We start from the raw sequence: 22,154 nt of genomic DNA, 5'->3' as shown, positions 1-22,154 counted from the left end.
CAGCGATGGCCAGCTGCTGCTGAGCAGATTTAAGCCTTGGCCTCTAGGTCATTAAATTCTAGAAGCAGATAGCAGGTCCTCAGAAGGACTAGGAAGGACTAGGTACAGTCTCCACTGCATGATAAAATGTCATTAACAGTGACATTATATACAGGCTTTCATTCAGAAGCAGTCACACAGCAGAGTGACCGGAAGAAAAAACACCCCATTGTTTCTTCGCACGTTAGCCTTCCGGAGAGGAAATGTGGATAGAAGAATCCCTTGGTGTGAAAGGGATCTGACAGACCCAGGAGTGAGAGAACGCCCAGGTAGAGGGAGCCAGGCATACCTATTAGTGTCCCCGCTGGAAGCCATTAGAAAAAGTGGGCTGTCGCCAGATCATCATGGCGGATTAACGCAGCGTACTCCCTTCCACCAGGAAGTCTGCAGCAAACTGTGATTTGAGTAAACAGCCTGATACGGTGGTGCAGTTACTGACAGTGCACGTGTCTGCAAACAAACCTGTGGTGGATGGAAGGAAACAGTATTTGTCATTTGCAGAGATGTCAACAGAAGAATTTCTTTTAATTTTTGTCCTCCAAGAAATAGCATAGTTTCACAGTGAGATGAAAAATCTGTTCACTTATTGGTTGGCTTATAGAATTTTCATCCCTCTTTCCTTTTGAAACACAAGAGATGGGCACACTGTTGCTTTTGAAATAAGGTCTTTTACGGTCTTTAAATAGAATTGCCCGTACAAAAAGATGTTGCAGCGTTCTTATCAAGGAACCATATAATTCTCATGGTGTTAAGGAGGGGGTGGTGTTCCAAGCTGATGTCCTTAGGGGCCAGTGCTTCCCCGACTTGACTTACCCGTTCAATAAATAAGTATGGGAGAGAGGAAGGGGGGAAAAAAGTTATAGAGAGGGAGGAAGGCAAACCATAAGAGACTCTTAAATACTGAGAATGAACTGAGGGTTTATGGGGGGAGAGGGGGAAAGTGGGTGATGGGCATTGAGGTGGGCGCCTGCTGGGATGAGCACTGGGTGTTTTAGGGAAACTAAGTTGACAATAAATTATATTTAATATAAAAAATAAAAAAAAATAAAACTTAAAAAAAGTAAGTATTTGCTCAGAGAAGCTGAGGATGTGACTGTTACTAATGGAACCTTGTAGGAAGAATGGAGACAGCTGAACCGACCCAACCCTAAGTCGAGAAAACCTGAAATGATAATTACATAGGCAGTTACACATCTAGACCAAAGAAAAATCAATGTGGAATAAAAGTTCCTTCCCTTGTTTTGCCTTGGATGGCCTTAGGAAATGCTAAATAATTGCCAAATGTGCAGGTAGGTGGATAGTGGGAAACTGTCCATCTGTCCATCTAGCCATCCTTCTCATCACCCAGCCCCCCCCCCACTGTCATGACTTTACCCCAAATATGAAAAAAAAAACAAACAAAAAACAACCTCTTCTTTTGGTTTTGTGTCACTCTTTAAGAGCATTCAATGCAAATTAGTTAAATTTCTGACCAATCACTTTGTGGATTTCTAAAGACTACAGAAGCTTAACTCAGTGTGAAATTAAAAAAGAAAAATTAGGGGCGCCTGGGTGGCGCAGTCGGTTAAGCGTCCGACTTCAGCCAGGTCACGATCTCGCGGTCCGTGAGTTCGAGCCCCGCATCAGGCTCTGGGCTGACAGTTCAGAGCCTGGGGCCTGTTTCCGATTCTGTGTCTCCCTCTCTCTCTGCCCCTCCCCCTTTCATGCTCTGTCTCTCTCTGTCCCAAAAATAAATAAAAAACGTTGAAAAAAAAATTTTTTTTTAAAAAAAATTAAAATAAATAAATAAATAAATAAAAAGAAAATTAATGTTTATTTTTGAGAGAGAGCAGAGAGCACGCGCAAGCAGGGGAGGGGCAGGGAGAGACACACACGCATAATCTGAAGCAGGCTCCCAGCTCTGAACTGTCAGCACAGAGCTGACATGGGGCTCAAACCCACAAACTGTGAGATCATGACCTGACCCAAGCCGAAGTCAGATGTTTAGCCAACTGAGCCCCCCAGGCGCCCCTTCAGTTTGAAACTTTTAAAGCATTTTGAGATTAAAACAATGTCCAGGAGGGCGGTTCTTGTCATCTGTGTTTAGTCTAACTCTTTTTTTAAAAATGTTTATTTATTTTGAGAGGAAGAGTGAGCGGGAGAGGGGCAGAGTGAGAGGGAGAGAGAGAACCCCAAGCAGGCTCCACACTGTCAGCACAGAGCCCAGTGTGGGGCTCAATCCCATGGATCGTGAGATCATGACATGAGCCAAAATCAAGAGTCAGACACTTAACCAACTGAGCCACACAGGCACCACGTGTTTTTAGTCTAACTGTTGTGCTCCCAACTGGGTATAATGAAACTGATTGAATATATGATCTTTTTTATTTGAGGAATGAAACTTGAGTTGGAAAAAAGGAAAGGAGAATTTGCTCAAGGAAAATTTGTTTCTTCAACTAGAAAGTATGCAAGAAGCATTGTTACCATGTGAGGCTAAAATACTGAAGAGTTGTCTGCAGTCAGTAAGAGTCCCTTAGAATGACCCTGACCTAAGGCCAGTAGAAGTTGGTTTTCACACTCTCAGAACAGATAGGAGGTTTTAGAGGCCTCAGTTTCCACCTATATGTACCAAAAAGTAAATATTCCACTAATTAATTGTCTGAATACTCAAATACATTTATGGGATTTTCGAAAAATAATTTAAAAATTCACCGTTAGTATTGAAAGAGATTAATTATCAAGGTAGAAGCCTCATTGATATGGTCCTCATTGATATGATCACTTAATTAATTTTTAAAATCTGATCTTGGCTTCAGCAAAAGATCACTGGTTCAATGTGAAAAATAGTGGTCCTGACTCGTCCTTGATAAATTGGGTCTTTAAAGGCAATCTTCACAATGAATTGCTGCTCCTTGAGTTAAACAATCATTTTTTCCTTTCCTTTAGAAATTTTATAGATTGCACAGTGTTGGTATTTTTTTAAATACTGGTGTTCAGCATTAGTTTATTTCTGCGTAGACTAGATAAGAGCCAGTTGTCTTGGTGTTTCCTGAATTGCTGTCCTGTGGTGATCCGCCTGGCAGTTTGTCTTCAGGAATCTCTAACTTTTGAAGGTGGGTCCTTTAACCCGCACCTCCGGGTTCCTCAGATTCCTTCCGGGCCTTGGGCACAGAGCATGCTGGGAGCAAGAAGACGCAGGCTCAGTGCCGGCTCATCTCACCCTGGCTGTGCTCTGAACTCTCCCCTGGTTTTAGTGACAGAGCCTTGGACATCTTCTCTCCCGAGTGGTGATCCAGTCTTTTCTCCAGTGTCTGGGTTTTGTCCTGTGTCCTCTGACACATGGCCCTCCCAGGAATCAGGGGACTGCTCGTGGACCCTGAGGATGACCCTGCCCCATCTCCAGACAAGAACCTGTTGTCCCTTGCCCCTGGCCCCATGTTTCCTGCTGTCTGATTGGGACCCTCACCATGGCCTTCAATGTATAACTGGTTTTAGGCTTTGACTGTCTCTCGAAGAGTCAAGTCTTAGTTATGGAAAAACAGTGTATTTTGTTAGGACTCATAATTTGCCTTCTTTGTGATTGAGAACTGGGCTGGGATGCCACGTAGATCACAAACTAAACCCATGGAAGATTCGGAGAGCCACACTGGAAAGTCAGCGTGGAAGCCAGAAGGCTGAAGGGGCCTGGAATCTGCCCATCAGTGTGGGGCCTATGATCTCAGAAGTGTCACAGGGAGAGCCCATTGCCCTACACGGGGACATTTGAGAATACATGTCACACCTGCCCGTTGGATCCAGCTAAGGCTTTCCTGCCCCTCGGATATTTGGTTCCTTATCTCACATCCCTGTTTCATGCTTTTGGAGGTCCACACTTGTCCCCATAACTTCTGTTAAGAAATCCCTGCTCTTCCATTCACAGAGTCCCGTCTATGCTCAGGTGGAATATGTTTCTCGAGCTGTCAGCGCATCTCGAAAGATAAGATGGCTGCCTGGTGGGGAAGGATGGGTGGGTCATACTAAGAGAAGGCACAGAATATGGAAAACTGAAAGCTATAGAAAGATATGGGGGCATTTGAAAGGTGAGAAATTTAAATTCGCTGGAGTTGTGGGTGGAGAGACAGGAGATAAAGCTGAAAGATAGGATGTGCCACATTGAAATTCTTATCCTAACAAATGAATTCAGGATTTCAGATGCATGAACAGATTTGAGCCTAAGGGGAAGAGACATGACGGGGTTTCGAACATGGTGAGTTCCAGTTGCATGGGGGCGGTCTGGTAGTTGGAAATCCTTTTTTTTGAAGCGAAAGAGAAAAGTTTGGGTCAGTAATAGAGACCTCAGCTCAGCTCTGAAGCCATAGGAATGGATAAGGTCATGCCTGAAGAAAGTGCATGAAAATTGTAGCTACCAAATAGCTTGACGCATCAGCTACTAGTTCATAATTAGTATAATGTAGCAGTTCAGAAAAATGACAATTTTTATTCCATTGAGTAGTGAGCTCTCTTTTTTTCCCCCTTTTAAATTAATGTTGCAAAAGTACAAAAGTGCTTAGCATAGATTTTTCTCAACCATCCCGGCTCACACTAATGGGACCAGACGCAGTGTAAATTTCACCACTGGGGTGACAGGGTGATTTAGACTCTGTGTTCCTGCCTGGTGACTGTCAGAGAAGGGCGGCCGCCACTGCCAGCCGGGTGGCTGTTTTGTAATTTAGATACAATAAATCTAAGGCGAGTAATTTCCTTCTGGAAACTTGAATTGCCTCCTTAGCAGGAAGATGAGAGTTAGATTTAAGTGGTGTGGTCAGAGGGGAGTTTTGAGAGGACACCCAGAGGGCTGGATTGATCGCTCTCATTTTAAATGTAATACTGTTTTTATTCACGAGAAACTCCAGTGATAAACTTCCTATAAGCATCGGCCTATGATTTTGCATACTTTAAAGGAGTGTGTGGTCTGGTGTGGTTTTCTGTAAGGCGGTAGATGCTGTTGGCTCAGAGGCAGGATCTCCCCTCCAGCTTTGGGTGTGGTGAGGACGGACAGAGGCAGGAGCCTGTTCGGTTTAGACGACACTTGAGTAGGGCTTATAATCCACGAGTTGGAAGTGGCAAGACAATAATTCTAGCGGATTCTTACATAATGTGCCCCACGTGCCAGGCACCGTTCAAGCCCTCTGCACAGAGAAGCTCACCGCGTGGCCCCCAACCTGTGAGCTGGACGCCAGGGTGAAGGAGACGCAGAGGGTGACTGGCCTGCTCTTGGCCAGGTGGCCTGTAAGTGTTGGAGTCGGGAGTCTAACCTGGGCCGTGGGGCCCCAGGGTCCACACTCTGAACCCTGTGCTCTGCTCGAACACCTACTGTGTGCCAGGCACCGTTGCAGATGCCAGCGAGATCACAGTGACGAAGACTAGCTACATCCTCCAGGACCACCGTCCCTGGAACTTCTCAACCCAGGGCGAGATGTGGGAATATGGTTTAAAATAATACTTAGGGGTAGAAGAATGTCGCATACAATTTATGACTAAGAGGCTTCAACTGGCTAGCGTATTCTTCTTGGGAAAAAGAAAATAATCCATTAGTTGAATCTGATAAAATGAGTTAATCAAAAGCTCCATTTCGTATAGTAGCCACGAAGCCCTGTTTTCCTCTTTAAATTCCCTTGTACTATAGAAATGCAATGCTGAGCTCCCACTGCCAAAACCAGTTTAATTCATTTGCCCAATTACAAGTTAAAAGAAAGAACTTTCATAACGTATTAGCTCTCTGCTACTTTGGGATAATGAGCAGCTGAATTGATGAACTTTATGTAATGATCTGTTGCTATGGCAACATGCTGCCCAGTGAGCGGAAGAGGGCATTTCATCATTACTTCACTGATAATGGTTGGAACAGTAATGGATGCAAATACAAAAGGTTTTCTTTTACTCCACGGCAACTCTGGGTCGATGAGACAAAACAATAAAATGTCTCTTGGAAACAGTGGCAGAGAATCAAATAGAGTCAAATGCACAATTGGAAAGACAGTAATTTAGCTTTCCAGGTTCGTGGTCTTAGTGTCCACAGTGAATCTCCAACCCAGTCGCAGGTAACCATTGTCAGAAGTGCCCTGTGTCCATTTAGTGGGTTTCTTTTCTGTACTGGATTCAGCACACAGCAAGCTCACTAATGAACACTCCCTTAAAATACAGTAACACGTTGAGATGACACAAGAGGAGAATGGAGTCAGGCTTACATTTAACCATCCAATGGTTTGCAATAAATAATCTCTGCATCTTTATTCCACATTTTTCTGAACCAGCCCTTTCTTTGCTTTTTATGACTTTTTTTTTTTTTTACAAAACACAAAGTTATGTATAACTCCACTCTTTAAGTTTTTTTGTACCTTAGAGGAAATATATATTTATTGTGTGTTTTGGAAGTGCTTCAGACTGCTGTTCTTTTTTTTTTTTAATTGTTTTTGAATGTTTATTTTTGAGAGAGAGAGAGAGAGAGAGAGAGAGGCGGAACACGAGTCGGGAAGGTCAGAGAGAGAGGGAGACACAGCATCCGAAGCAGGCTCCGGGCTCCGAGCTGTCAGCACAGAGCCCGATGCGGGGCTCGAACTCAAGAACCGTGAGATCATGACCTGAGCCGAACCGGGCGCTTAACTGACTGAGCCTGGGTGGTGCCTCCAGGCTGCTGTTCTTAAGAATCCATTTCTCTGACACTTTTTTCAATGTTCAGTGTTCTCAAATTCATCGAATTAAAGCCACTCTACACGTAGAGCATAAGGCATTTTACTTTAAGCTTAGTTGTTTCATTGTTCAGGCTCTAGTGAATTGCAGAAGGTTGTCTGGTCATATGCAAGCATGAAAACTCAAAAATGATCATTTTTATTTACAGCAGTCGTAACTGTTCTGAGCTGACCACGTTTTTCTTTTCCTTCCCTCTCTCCCTCCCTTCGTCCTTCCTGCCTTCTTTCCTAAAAAAAAAAAAAAAAAAGGTGTGTTTTCATAAACTTTTGAAATTTTGGTGAGACTAAAGTTCTAGAAATCCTTCAAAAAGAAATTCATTATAATCAGCGCCCTTTTCCTCAGGTACCTGAAAGTTCATTCTTGAGTGCTCATTCCCTTCTCTCTGATGTTCCCCCAAAGAGCAGGAGAGCCTTTAGCATAAAGGTCGTGAGTAACAGCACCGTCTGTATGAATTATTTTATAATGCTTATCAAAATGCATCCATTTTTCACAATGTTCCATGTCCTATATCATTCTCTTGCTGCTTTACTAGCCCGGGATCAAACGTATAGGGGATTAAGTGAAATAAATGGCAGTATTTGAAAATACTAGGCTGTAACTAATATGAATCTTACATTGTGATCATACAAGTCAAACCTATAATTTATAGTGCCTTTGCATTTCAATTTCAATCATGACCTTTTAAGGGAATGTGGAAAAATAACTCATGGTCTAGTTTTGAAATTGCTTTAAGCAAATTATCTGAAGGGCGAAAGTCTGGTTTTTTTGTTATTTTTTATTTTTGTATATCCTACTCTTGACATGGAGTCCCTGTGCCAGCTTGCATCATAACGAAGATAACAAGTTCCGCAGATTGGGTAGACTAAACAAACAGAAACTTCTTTCCCACTTCTTCCTTTCTTTCTTTCTTTCTTTCTTTCTTTCTTTCTTTCTTTCTTTCTTTCTTTCTTTCTTTCTTTCTTTCTTTCTTAATGTTTATTTTTGTCTTTAAGAGAGAGAGAGAGAGAGGGGGGCACCTGGGTGGCGCAGTCGGTTGAGCGTCCGACTTCAGCCAGGTCACGATCTCGTGGTCCGTGAGTTCAAGCCCCGCGTCGGGCTCTGGGCTGACGGCTCAGAGCCTGGAGCCTGTTTCCGATTCTGTGTCTCCCTCTCTCTCTGCCCCACCCCCGTTCATGCTCTGTCTCTCTCTGTCCCAAAAATAAATAAACGTTGAAAAAAAAAAAAAAGAGAGAGCGTGAGCAGGGGAGGGGCAGAGAGAGAGGGAGACACAGATTCTGAAACAGGCTTCAGGCTCCAAGCTGTCAGCACAGAGCCCGATGCGGGGCTCGAACCCACGGACCGTGAGATCGTGACCTGAGCCAAAGTCGGATGCTTAACTGACTGAGCCACCCAGGTGCCCCCCCCCGCCCCCGCCCTGCCCACTTATTTCTGGAGGTGGAAGTCCAAGGTCAAGGTGTTGACAAAGTTGTTTTATTCGGAGACTCCTCTCCTTGGGATGCAGACGGCCATCTTTCTGATTCGTCCTCACATGTGGATGCACATGTCTGCATCCTAATTTTTCTCTTCTTGCAAGGATACCAGTCATCCTGGAGAAGGGACCTCCCTCTATACAACCTGTTGTGTGTTAATTACCTTTTTAAGGTCCCTGTCTCCAAATATTGTCACATTCTGAGGTGTTAGGAATTAGGACTTCACCATGAACGTTGAGGGGACACAATTTAGCCCATAATACTCCCTATCTTCTTATAAGACCCATTTTCATAGCAAAGGAGAGATGGTTATGCTTTTCCATCTCTATCAAGACGCAAAATTGAATCTCATTAAAACTATTCAGTCCTTATTAGTGAGAAAAGTGAACATTGACAATTACAAAAACATCCGTTATTTTCCCCCTAAGTTAAAAATATGACCAATTCTCAACCAGCATAGCTGAGTGATGTGTAGTAGGGCTTACACTGCACAGAGCGAACGTGACCTACAGCAAACAGTGATTTCAGGGTCTTATTTTTACTGTGAGATTCTTTTGGCTTAAATGTCTTTTGTCACCTTAAATCCCCCCCTTTTTTTTTTAACGTTTATTTATTTTTGAGACAGAGAGAGACACAGCGTGAACGGGGGAGGGGCAGAGAGAGAGGGAGACACAGAATCGGAAGCAAGCTCCAGGCTCTGAGCCATCAGCCCAGAGCCCGACGCGGGGCTCGAACTCGCGGACCACAAGATCGTGACCTGAGCTGAAGTTGGACGCTTAACCGACTGAGCCACCCAGGCGCCCCAAATCCCACCTTTTTTTAAGATAACCCTTTTCATCAGATTATTCTCTTGTTTGTGTCCTAAGCTCTTGGAAGTGAGAGCCCAAAGCCTGATGGAGAAGTCAGATCAGTTCCGGGCTTGGCACCACTTATACATCAGTTACTGTGGACTGAATTCTAGGATAAGATAAGCACAGACCTCTAAATCTTTGTCTTGATTAACTGCTCTCGCTTCACACACCGCTAATCAGCCCCCCTGATCTTTTAGGAGCTCATCAGCCATGCTGATACTGATGCACCATTACAGCCATTGCATATTATCCCTTCCATACTTTTAGGACAAAACTAACCAGCACTTGATTGGTATGAAGAGGCTCTAAATTCTGGCCCAAGAGTGAACTTTGGCACTCACTTAGCCTGTCTGGGCTTTGATTTCCTCGCCTGCAAAATTCGCAGTATTGTTGTAGGTTCCTTCCATCTCTAACATCCTGTGACCATTTGGAATTTTAATTCGGAAAACATAATGGTAGAAGGCCAATTGCAATGAGAGGTGGCCCTATCAATGGGGTCTCTCACGTTCTCCCACATGGACTTGTCTGAATCCACGTGGATTCAGAAAATGGACCGAATTAGGAAAGTGAAGGTGGCCAGTATTTCCCTATTTACACATTGTGCTTCTCATTCCTTGCTACTTTAATTTTGGTTAGTTTCTTTTTTTCCTCTGTGCATTAGCTGTAACATTGATTATTCGAACTGCGGATCCTAAAAGATGATGTCACCCACACTCTTTCTGTTTGGAAGGTCCTCAGGGTCCTTCATTTTCTCAGAAGAGTGATACAGAAACTACACTCCAAAGAAGAACAGGGACTAGCTTGACCCCTAGTTGAAAGGAAAACCCTACCAAGCAAACGAAGAGCAGGGAGAACCTTCCCTAATGGTTTGATTGCTTTGTGGCAATCCATAGGTTTCCGACCTGACCCGACAGTGATTGCATACTCTCTCACAGGACATCTGTCACTTGCCTGTGGTAAGTTGTCAGCTGAGCGATGCCAAATGGGGAGATGAGGAGTTAAGGGCCAGGTTTAGTCCCAGAGCCATTAGTTAACCTTTAGGGACCTGGGTTATCTTACCACAATAGGAAACGATTGCTCCAGTGCTGGGATTTTTTTAGACATTTGTGGATGGGAGCCCTTTATTCAAGGGAAATCATATGGCAAGATTCAAAGTGTATAATGCAGCCCAACAGAGCTTGTCATACTGTGGATGAAGTGAACCCTCATGAACTTACTGACTATCTTGGGGGGGGAGGTAGACACCTGGCTCTCCAGGACAGCACCAGGAGAGCCTGGTGCATCCCCAGGCTGCCCAAGGCTATAGCTACAGCACCAAATAGCTACTGGGCACCTGAAAGGTGACTGGTCCCAGTTGAACTTGGATTTTGAAGACTTAGTATAAAAAAATGCAAAATAGGGCGCCGGGGTGGCTCAGTTGGTTGGGCATCCGACTTCAGCTCAGGTCATGATAATCACAGTTCACGAGTTCGAGCCCCGTATCGGGCTCTGTGCTGACGGCTCAGGGGCTGGAGCCTGCTTCGGACTCTGTGTCTCCCTCTCCCTCTGCACCAGCACCCCCCCCCCCCCGCACCTGCCTCACTCGTACTCTCTTTCTCTCTCTCTCTCTCAAAAATAAACATTAAAAAAAGTTTCAAATGCAAAATACCTCAATAATATATTAATTACATATTATAATTTTACATACTATCATGCTTTGGATACATTGGGATAAATACAAATAAGTAATAAAAAATTAATTCATCTGTTTTCCTGTCGGTTTTCCTTGTTTAAGGTAGATACCAGAAAAACTTCAAAGTACTTGTGTGGACTGTAATATATTGCCATTGGATGGCGTTGGTCCAGACAAACTCTGTCAGCTCCCACTCGCAGGCGTCAGCGTTGGAAGATTTTGCGGATTGAAATCATTTCGGCTGCCTTCCCAGGTCCCATGAATAGGTCATCTTGTCCCCAGGAAATGCGCTAGGAATTTGTCCTGGAAACTTTCTTTACTGCCACACTCCACTCTAAGGATATATTTTTTTTTCCTTTGAAACCAAAATACTTGTTTATTTCCTGTGTAAAACACACACACACACACACACACACACACACACACACACACATTTATTTTTGTTTGTTTTTGTTCTTGTTTCATTTACGTTTCCTGTGGACTGCTCCATAGCTGGTTTGCTGTAGAGCACACACCCCAGTTCCTGTGGGGTGAAGGCTGAGGGAGCGAGATTCGGGCTTTTCATGGATCATTTCTTTTTTTTTTTTTTTTAAGTTTATTTATTTAGTTTGAGAGAGATAGGGAAGGAGAGAGACAGAGAAAGAGAGAGAGAGAGCATGCATGAGAGTGGGGCAGGGCTAGAGAGAGAGGGAGAGAGAATCCCAAGCAGCTTCTGGGCTCTCAGCACAGAGCCTGACATGGGACTCGAACTCACTAACCATGAGATCATGACCTGAGCCGAAATCCAGAGCCGGGTGCTTAACCGACGGAGCCACCCAGATGCCCCTCATGGATCATCTCTTGTGCCTGTTATTCTTTGGGGCAGTTTCTTTATATCTTTTTCAAGTTACACTCCTGTTTTTTGATAAGTATTGCATAAATATTTTCTCCCAGCAATCCCTCATTCATTTTAAAATTGAATTTATTGGGGCACCTGGGTGGTGCAGTCGGTTAAGCGTCCGACTTCAGCCAGGTCACGATCTCGCGGTCTGAGGAGTTCGAGCCCCGCGTCGGGCTCTGGGCTGATGGCTCGGAGCCTGGAGCCTGTTTCCAGTTCTGTGTCTCCCTCTCTCTCTGCCCCTCCCCCGTTCATGCCCTGTCTCTCTCTGTCCCCAAAATAAATAAACGTTGAAAAAAAAAATTGAGTTTATTATTCCTTCCTGTGATGATGTTCCAACTTTACCTCAGTAAGCCATTTTATTTACAATCTTTGCTTTTTCCTTTGGTCATTTTCCTAATGGCCCAGAATATGGAGGTCGAAATGAATATCTCTGTTATTACAGTAATCCAATTTCACCCCTGCATTTTCTACCCGCCATCAGACTCACTTCTGGTCTTCCGTGGCTTCATTAGTCACCGGCAAGAATCAATATTAGGGATTGTTTGGATGCACATTCTGATGATTTATGCCCTGGAGCGTTACCGTTACCTCTGGCAAGCGTGTTAGTGAAGCCCTTTGTTTGTGCAAGGTCTGGTCTGGTGACAGTACCTTGCGTGGTCCTTGTTTCTTGGGGTACTTTTCGCTTTCTCGTGTTGCCAGAAATACCACCTTTTAAGTGTATCTACAGCTTCTGCTCATCTGTAGGCACGTACTTGAATTTGGCTCCGCGTGCCTCCCTAGACAGATGGCGCAAAAAGGATTGGGCATGTCAGTCATTGTGTTTGCTCCGCTGCGCCCACGTCAGTATGTGCGTATGGGAGGTTGGCGTGGTGGTCCTGGTGCCCAGGGGAACGCGTGCCTTCTGAAGCAGCTGCCACCTGTGCGTGTCCCCCCAGTGGGCATCAGGCAGCAGCTCCCATGGGATCAGAATGTTGACTCTCTTCTTGTTACCTCCCAACTGGTCAGGTTCCTATGACTTGCAGACAAGGTCATGGAATAAAAAGAGAAGGCAGACAATCTACGTAAAACTACCTTCTCCTCCTCCTCCTCCTCCTCCTCCTTCTTCTTCTTCTTCTTCTTCTTTTAATATGATTTATTGTTGGCTCATATACAGCGTATACAGCATGCCCTTGGTTTTGGGGATAGAGTCCTGTGATTCATTGCTTACATACTACACCCAGTGCTCATCCCAACAAGTGCCCTCCTCAATGGCCATCTTCTTCTGCATGACACTGCTTCTTTAGCAGTAGCTTTTTAAATTAATGTTTACTTTGGAATTATTTGTTACAATCTTTGATCTCATTCATCAGCATTGAAGTGAAAGCTTACTTCATGTCTGAATCCCTTAGAGGACTTGGAAAATACAGCTTATCAAAAATACGTACTAATTCTTCTACTTTTCTCATCTAGAGAAAATACGTACTAATTCTTCTACTTTTCTCTCCCCTTCTCTCATCTAGAAAGTAAGAATAATCACGCGTATATGCTGGATCCTTGAATAACAGGGGGCTGGGGGCACCCACACCCTGCACATCCAAAAGCCTACGTGTGACCTTGACTTCCCAAAAAGTTAACTACTCCCCACCTGCCACTGACTGGAAACCTTACCGATGACATAAACAGTCCTTAACACATATTCTGTATGTTATGTGTAATGTATGTTTTATTCTTACAATACGGGAAGCCAGAGGAAAGAACATGTTACTATGAAAAATCATAAGGGCGGTCCCTGGGGGCGTCAGTCGGTTAAGTGTCGAACTCTTGATTTCGGCTCTGGTCATGATCTCGCAGTCTGTGAGTTTAAGCCCCGCATCGGGCTCCATGTGGACAGTGTGGAGCCTGCTTGGGATTCTCTCTCTCTCCTTCTCTGCTTCTCCCACATGCTATTGCTTTCCCTCTCTCTCTCTGTCTCTCTCTCTCTCTCTCAAAATAAACTTTAAAAAATATCATAAGGAAGAGAAAATATGATATTTATTATATTCATTGTACTGTTAGTTACTGGAAGAAATCCACACGCAAGTAAACCTAATCAGTTCAAACCTGTGCTATTCAGGAGTCACGTGTATCAGCTACATCTTAACTAGCTTGCTGAGATGATCAGATGAAATGTGGGTATAACAGGGTTGCCAGAGTTAGCAAATGAAAACACAGGATGCTCACTTAAATTTCAATTTCAGGTCAAGTATGAATACTATTGAAGAGGACATACCAATGCGAAAAAAATTTATTCACGGTTTATCTAAAATTTAAATTTAAGTGGGCATCCTTTATTTAATCTGGTAACCCCCTAGGGTATACGCATGCTGTCTGTTGTGCTGAAAGGAGGCAAATGTAAGTTACTTGGTGCCATGTTTAATGAAATTTTCATGTGATTACGGCTATTCATGTCTTGCAAATAACAGCCATACTATCAGCTTTGATCCGACCTTCAAAATCCTGCAGGAGCTCTGTCTCTCACCGTGTGCACAGTTTTCCATTTGAGAGTAAACTACAAAACTGTGACTTTCAAATTGGGGTCCATGACAGAATGAGTAGCTGACACTTTCCAGAAGAAGCAGCTATTAGGAGAGTTTGTGGCAAGGCAGTGCCAGTCCTGTGTGTGTGTGTGTGTGTGTGTGTGTGTGTGTGTGTGTGTGTGCGTGTGTGCTATTAGCTCCCTGGGGACCTGAGCCACAGCTGGCTGAAAGTGCCAGATTTTTCTTTTCTTGCTGATTGTCGAATTTCCAAGAACGATCGAGAAAGTTGTATGTATTTCTTGTGTTAAAATAAAAGACAAATGGCAACTAATCTTGAAAAGTCCCCAAGCAGACAAAACCAGTTCAGTCATACAAACAAAACTTAATTTGCTTGTTTTGCAAGGCTAACTTGACCTGGGTCACTTCTTGCTTACGCCTCTGAAAATCCTAAGGAGACTTGAACTGTTTCCCGAGGTTGATATAAGGTGACTGCTAACCAATGGCTTATTATTTAAGAAAATTCTAATGTAATAACCAATCACTGTGAAGAAGAAAGTCACTACCTTCCCACTACATAAGCTGCTTTATAACAAGACCGTGTAATGGTCCGAGTGCCCTGGTTTGCACACTGTCCTTTTGGTGTGTGCACAGTAAATTTTTACTAATTTCTACTTCGGTGAGTCATTGGTTTTACTTCTGTTATTTCTGAACTTTTGACACTGGCATCTGTTTTGTTTGTGTGTTTATTTTTGTCCCCCCCCCTCGCCCCCGTAACTCACTTTGAGTAGCGTATTGAATTTTCAGTGTGTCGAAGGTATATATGGTTTTAGTTTTAATGGCAAATCTTCAGAGTTAATATTTTATCAGATGAAACCAATTAAAATGGTTTTCTTCGTTCCCATTTAGTTTATGACACTTTCAGCTAAAATCTATGCCTGTTGGGGAAATAATGTTTCTTGTTTGCCCTTCACCCTGACTGATAACATAACTCTCATTAACGGCCACAATGGGAAAAATATTAATCAGGATTTTTTCCAGCAGATGCACAGATGATGACATTCTCATTCCTTCTTTCTCCCATTCTGTCCCTCACCCATCAGTGGGCCTCTCGCCCGGTGTGTGTTTACTCTTGTGCACAGGCCATATCAATGGCCACTTTGCACACGTCAGAGGACAGAACTGACATAGTATCTTCTCCCCGTGGTGCTCAAGGTCAAGCGTACAAACCCACAAAACAAGGAGATGAGTCAGTACACCGTAATAAATGTTGTAAAGCAGAAACAGCAACAAAAAATTAAGCGCTCTCTGGGACCGACCAGGGTCTTCCTGTTTTTTGAACAAAATACTTGTTTGCCCAGTGGTCTCTCTCATGGGCCAGGCTCTGCCTTTCTGCCTCGGAAAGAGACCAATGGCTTTGCCACATCCTTGTACCCGTGCTTCGGCCAGTGTGTCTAGTAAGTGGGAGAGAACATTCGTCTGGACCGTGAGGCGGCGTCGAGGGTCTGTTCGCCGCCTACCACTCCAGCGGCAGCTCCTGATTAAATCTGCTGAGACTAGCGGGGTCACGTCAGTGTCGTGGGATTTAGAGGCGTCGCTCCTTCAGCCTGTCCCTTCTCTTTTGTGAGGTGCAGGATGACCCAGGTTTTCTTTTTCTTTGTTCTAATGTGCTCGAAGGAGAGACAGACTCCTCGGAATTCCAGGGTCATTTCGTATTTCGAAACGTATCTGTTTGGGATGACATCACATGACATGAGAGAGGTGTTAGCGGACGCTGTGCTACGGGGTAATCATGTTGCCCCGTAACATGATTATGTAAGTGCCTCAAATCAGCATGTGTACAACTTAGACTTACACAGTGTGTTCTCCGTCCCCATAAAAATGTTTCGGCACACAATGATGATATTCAGCCATTCATTTAAAAAAGGAACAGAAAAGAACGTGGCCTTGAAGATGGGAAGAACGAGATCCGATCGTGGGGGGGGGATGGGCAGAGAAAAACGGGCAGAAAGACGAATGGTGACAGAACGCCCTGACCCGGGCCTCCTAGACACCCCAGGAGGAGGGGTCTGCCTGGCTGTGTGTGGAGGGGAGAGAGAAGACTCCCAGCTTTCTGAGCAAGGATACAAAGAGGAAGCCGGCCGGGAAGCCATGTTAAGCGGAGAACCTGTATGTGTGGGGCTGGGGTGCTCCTGGGCCCCCAGAGCCCCAGGTGCCCCCCGTGACTCAGGCGCAGAGAGGTGGAGGTGCGAGGGAGCCCGAGGTGAGGGCTCAGGCCAAGCACGGCCCACGGCTATCACTGCCCCGGTGCCCCCTTGTGCAGAGCATCCAAGGCACACACACACGCGTCCTGATGCTCCCTCCAGACGTAGGAGAGGACGGTGAGTGTTCTGGGTTAGGAAGGCGTTCTGCACCAAGATAACAGGTGTGTGAGCCTGGAGTGAGAACAAGGCGCAGGCCAGGGAAGGAAGAGCTTCACAGAAGCAGAGGTTCCTGGGGTGCCAGCATGGCTCCGTGGGTTAAGCGTCCAGCTTCAGCTCAGGTCACGATCTCATGGTTTGTGAGTTCAAGCCCCGCATCCCTGCATCGGGCTGTCTGCTGTCAGCACAGAGCTGGCTTCAGACCCTCTGCCCTTCTCTATCTCTGTCCCTCCCCCACTCTCTCTCTCTCAAAATAAATAAAAACATTTAAAAAATTAAAAAAAAAAACTCAGCGTGCATGTGAGCATGTTGACATTTGAACTATTATTCTTTTGGGTGGGTTTCTCAGACTAGCAATCTATCAACAGCAGAAATAATAAACAGCAGGAGCCTTTGTTCAACTGTTGAATAGCATTTTTGTTCTGTAATCCACATTTCCCGTGACTATACTGTGACAACGGTCCAAAGATGGTGATTTTTCTGCTGGACTCCCATCTCCTTTGCCCCCTCCCCACCCCCACCCCCTCCCTCCATTGCTATAAACTATTCTTGTTCCATCCCAAGGGTCTCTCACTTAAGCCCTCCTACCCACCTTGCTGCCCGCTGGGGGGTGGCAGTCCCTGGCACCCCCTCCTGGCCTCTGGCTCGGACGATATCTTCTGTTGTCATGACGTCCCAAAGGATGGCTCGTGCCTGTCACTGCTCCACGGGAAGCCTGGCACTTCCATCTGCTGGTGAGGACTTCCTCTCAGAGTATTGTGGCTGAGACATCTCTGTACTGAAGTCACCTTCCCTGAAGCTCCCATCTTGTCCCCACCGTGCCTCGGTGCTGTGCATGGTTGTTGACGCTTTTCTGTATGCGGGGCAGGAAGACCCCAGAGTCACTGGCGTTGAATTTCCCACCAGCTGGGGACTGTGGTCACCGAGTCCAAATTAGGTTGACTTTTGCAGTAAAGACGTACAAGTTTTCTTGCACACTTAAGTCTGTGAGATGTTCCTTCGTTAGAATGTCTGTGGCCCTGTTGTGTAGGCTTGTGCCCTCTCTCTCTCACTCTCTCTCTCTCTCTTCCCTCAAAGACAGGCACTGTGTTTTTCATCTTCCCAATGTATAGCGTAATTCCATTTATGCTTGAACTTTATCGGAAGTAACACATTTATCCAGATAGCTCAAAATAAAATTAAGCCCTGATTTACTAAGGCTGCATATGTTATTATGAAGTCAGTTCGTAATCAGTAAGTATTCACTGGAGATGTTTCAGATAGACTTTTAAAAATAAATTCAGGGTAACATATGTCTGTGCATATCTTTTCTCTTTAAAAGAAATATTCTGAGTCTCTGAGCACTTCCATAGGAATGGAAACCTGAAAATATTCCTGTCCAAATTGTTCTTGAGATTCATGGATTGATAGGAAGCCTCAAAGCCGAAGACTTAATCCTGGTTTTGGAATAACTTCTTAGCCTTATTTTCTGTATTTTCAGGGTGATAATTATAATGTTTTGAGACTCAGGATGCTGATGGGTTGATTTGAGGAGCTTAATGATGGCTTTTAGGGAGTACTTCTAGTGGGTTTGCTGTCTCGCCCCCTGATTTGCAGGCTGGCACCAGGGCCTTCGCCAAAGCACGCCGGGGACATTAGCACACATTTCAGGTCTGCGTCCTGATATGTGGTATTGGCCGTGCTGTGACTCTCGCTGGCTAAGAGGCCTCCTCTCTGTGCTCTTTGCAGCCGGTCTGGGGAGATGCCTGATTCACAGGCAGTGCTTACAGCCAAGCTTAGGTGTAGGTGAGCACAAACACGCAGTGACCGGAAAACCTGGGGCGGGGAAGAGACCGGGCCAGAAACAGACGTTCCATTGTCCAGGAGAGGAGAATTTGGGACTGCGAGACAGAGAAGAGTATCCCAAAGGGCACGCTTTAGACAGAAAGAGGAAGGAGGTGTTCCGGGTAGAGGAGGAAGAGAGACAGAGAAGGATGCACTTCCCAGGCAGGAAGGAGAGGAGGTATCCTTTGCTGTTGCCCTGGGCGTGTTGTGTCTGCCCTGCAGGGGTGGTGGGGGGGGCGCGGAGGGGGTGCAGGTCAGCACCTCTTTCCAACACTAGGAATCCGAGATAGTCTCCTGAGGATTCCTCTCATCTGACGGTTTCCACGGGACGGAACAGAGCTGGCGACCGGGAGCCACAGGTAGCTGTACTGCACGCTGGGTGTCTGGACTTGGACGTGGACGAGGCTGAGGGGGCCGAGCGGTCGCCACCGCTGGCTGCCCAGTAGCTGAGAGCCATGGCATAGCCGGTGTGCCTGCCCCACACCCAGCACTGGCGATTGAAGAGGTCCGGGGTGGGATTCGGGTGTCAGCATTGTTTTAAAAAGGTTTTAATGTTTTATTTACTTTTGACAGAGAGAGAGAGAGAGAGAGAGAGAGAGAGAGAGAATGAGACAGAGCAGGAGCGGGGGAGGGGCAGAAAGAGAGGGAGACACAGAATCCACGCAGCGGGCTCCGGGCTCTGAGCTGTTGGCACAGCGCCCGGCCTGGGGCTCCAACCCGTGAACCGGGAGATCAGGACCTGAGCCGGAGTCGGACGCGGGCCAGACCGAGCGCGCCCGTCAGCGCTTTGGAACGCCGTGCGAGCGACCGGGCTGGAGACGCGTGGCGGCTTCGCTGCTTGGTGGCTGGCGAGGCCCGCTGACCTTCTGTCCCTTTGCCTCCTTCCCTGTTGCCCTCACAGATTACGGCACCATAAAGAAAGTGCGGGCGCCCCTGGCCCCGGCTGCCGGCAGCTGCCTGCTGGAGGAGATCGAGCTCTTCCCCGAGCGGCGGGGGGAGCCCATCAGGAGCCTGCAGCTCCTCCACAGCCACAGCGCCCTGTTCGTGGGCCTGCAGGAGCACGTGGCCAAGATCCCGCTGAAGAGGTGCCAGTTCCACCGAACCCGCAGGTAGGCCAGCCCCGGGCTGGGCCCCGGCCCTTCGCATCCTAGCGAGCCCCGCGCCGTCCCAGGACGCTGGGTGCTGGTGCAAACCGCTTTGCGGGCATGAGAACGACCCCCTGGTGCCTCCGGACAGATAGCCGATTGGTGACACCTGTAGGCATCGGCCCGGGTTAAGAGAAATTCCCCCGTGATGACCCAGATCTTTGGTGTTCCTGCATCGGGCCGGTGCAAGTTTGCTTTGATCGGGATACCTGTAATGTAATATATGTACGGAGCGGGCAGAGCATGGTAGCAAGTGCATCCTGTCGGCCCAGAGCTAATCCCCTGAGGAGGAGCGATGTGGGACCCCGCCCCGGGGGCCATCTCCCTGTGTCGGCTCTCTCCTGAGGCTCCAGGACCCTACAGGCTGGGAGGAGGGAAGGAGAAGGAAGTCCTGGGGACGCAGGGGACCACAAGTGCCGTCACGTCTTTCCTTGCTCCTACTCAACTCTCATTGGCCATGGGGTGCCCACGGGGACCACAGTGGCCTTTGAGGCTCAGTTTGGAAAAGTGCTCAAGAGACCGTCAGGTACTATGCACACTACACGCTTGACCAGCACTTTAATGTTGGAGCGTTGCGTAACTGCTCTGCCCCCCAACAAAAGATCGCCCTTGGGGAAATCACAATCTCATACGTTCTTAGGGATCCGCGATCTCAGTAACTCCGTCCCCCAACGTAGCACGTAATGGCAGATCTGGCGTAGAAATGGACTGTTTGCGTATATCGCTCACAGGTACCATACACAGGTCATTCTTTCCCCAACAGGTGCCCCGTGGCATGAGCTTTGGAGCTCAGAGACTGGGAGTCACAATGCAGGCTGCCTGTGCTATTTCTTGACCTGGTCACTAAAGTATCTTAGGCCTCACTTTCACATTCAACACAGGCAAACTGCTATAGATTTAAACGGTGTAATGTATACCATTTAAAATTCAGGGCCCTTTACAAAATGGACAAAGAAGATTGGGCATATGTATTACAACGGAATATTACTCGGCGATCAAAAAGAATGGAATCTTGTATTTGCGGCAACATGGATGGAACTGGAGTGTATTATTCTGGGTGGAATAAGTCAGTCAGAGAAAGGCAAATACCGTATGATTTCACTCCTATGTGGAATTTGAGAAGCAAAACAGATGAACGTAGGGGAAGGGACGGAAGGATAAGATAAAAACAGAAGGCGACAAACCATAAGAGACTCTTAAATACAGAGAACAAACTGAGGGTTGCTGGAGGGGAGGTGGATGGGGGGATGGGCTAGCTGGGTGATGGGCGTTAAGGAGGGCCCTTGTTGGGATGAGCTCTGGGTGTTACATGGGAGTGACGAGTCACTAAATTCTGTTCCTGAAACCATTGCTACACTGTATGTTAGCTATCTTGGATTTAAATTTAAACAAATAAACATACACGGTGGGTATCCCCTTGTAGAAGGAGAGTTTTTATGTATGATAAAAATCACCACAAGATTCCTTTCTAGAAGATTCTAGACAACGGTGTATATTACGTGGTGCCTCTTTTGGTATCAGAGTGTTGAGGAATAATATTAAAGGGTTTTCTACCCAACAACGATGCTATGGTGAGCGATAATAACAAATAGTGATATTTATTAGCAGCTATCTTTTTATAACGTTAACCACTGGCCGCTTGAAATTTGTTGATTTGTGTTTCCTGCAAGACTAACCTGGCGCAGGAATGATTCTGCCCAGTTGCCGACGGTCAGTGGGTGACGGGAAGGGTTGGCGTCTTGCCAACAGGCACGTCACAAGTTGGGATGCCCCTGGAAGGGTGCCAATCTTCCAACCAGGAAGCCCTGAGCTCTAATGGCCTTCCGTGGGCATGACACAGGGTAACACACAGGAAGACACAGGCCTGTGCTGTCTGTAGGGTGTTTGGGGGACCAGAATGAGACTTCATGGCTTGGAATGCAGGAGGCACCGCATCCTTTCCGTGGTGCTTTGCCTCATCGAGTGGGGATTACAATAGCCCGGCTCCTCGTATAAGCGCGACATCGGAAGCTAAGTTCTGCATCAAGTCAGGGAATCGAGGCCTCATCATGCCCACCTCGTCTCCTGCGTGGCTGCCTGTGGAGCCCAATCAGGAAACCAAAGGAGCTGGCCACCACCGCGCACAGCAGCCCGGGGGGCGTTCCCGGCTCCCTCGACAAGGCCACTTGTCTGTGTTCATCATGTTCCTGGGAGGAGAAGATTATACAGTTATATCCAGAGCAGAATCTTCCTGCTGTGTACTTGTCCACCCTCTCGAGAAGAGCCGCGAGAGATTAGAGCTTTATCCTAAACTGATAGATTGTGCTTTTCTGTGTCCCCACACTCAGAATGGGTTAGACTGTGATTGACCCTTAAGTATTCCATCTGAGAGAAGAAAATCTGAAGACTTAAACCCAAGCGTTTCTGTGGATTCTTTCCAGTGTGTTCTTTGCCACCCCCTTCCCACAGAAAGACAAGAAAACCTCCATTTTTTGTCCATTTTTCAGACACTAGTATCTACGTGACTAGTTTCTTTTTTGGTGAATTAGGGGGAAGGTTGTTTTGTTTTTTGACGAGCAATTTTAATTTTCTAGACATGTGTCCAAAGAAGTACATTGAGTAGGAACAGGAGACCAATGGAGTAACGATTGAGTATTTCTTTGTTAAATATATTT

At 46.2% G+C, this 22,154-nt stretch overlaps 1 protein-coding gene across 10 annotated transcripts in view; it reads left to right on the top strand.

Moving 5' to 3' along the window:
* Nucleotides 1–22,154, top strand: part of SEMA5A (semaphorin 5A) — a 482,459-nt gene that overhangs the window by 356,393 nt on the left and 103,912 nt on the right. For all 10 annotated transcript variants that reach the window (XM_086675940.1, XM_086675881.1, XM_086675888.1 and 7 more), the window contains one exon: nucleotides 19,257–19,464. In XM_086675940.1, coding sequence (XP_086532066.1) covers nucleotides 19,257–19,464 — 208 coding nt within the window. The remainder of the gene's footprint in view (nucleotides 1–19,256; nucleotides 19,465–22,154) is intronic.

The sequence above is a fragment of the Puma concolor genome, chromosome A1 (genome assembly GCF_028749965.1).
Source record: "Puma concolor isolate L17-30 chromosome A1, mPumCon1.1.hap2, whole genome shotgun sequence".
Classification (NCBI taxonomy): Eukaryota; Metazoa; Chordata; class Mammalia; order Carnivora; family Felidae; genus Puma; species Puma concolor.
Note: the sequence above shows the minus strand (reverse complement) of the source record. Positions and strands in the feature narration are given on the sequence as shown.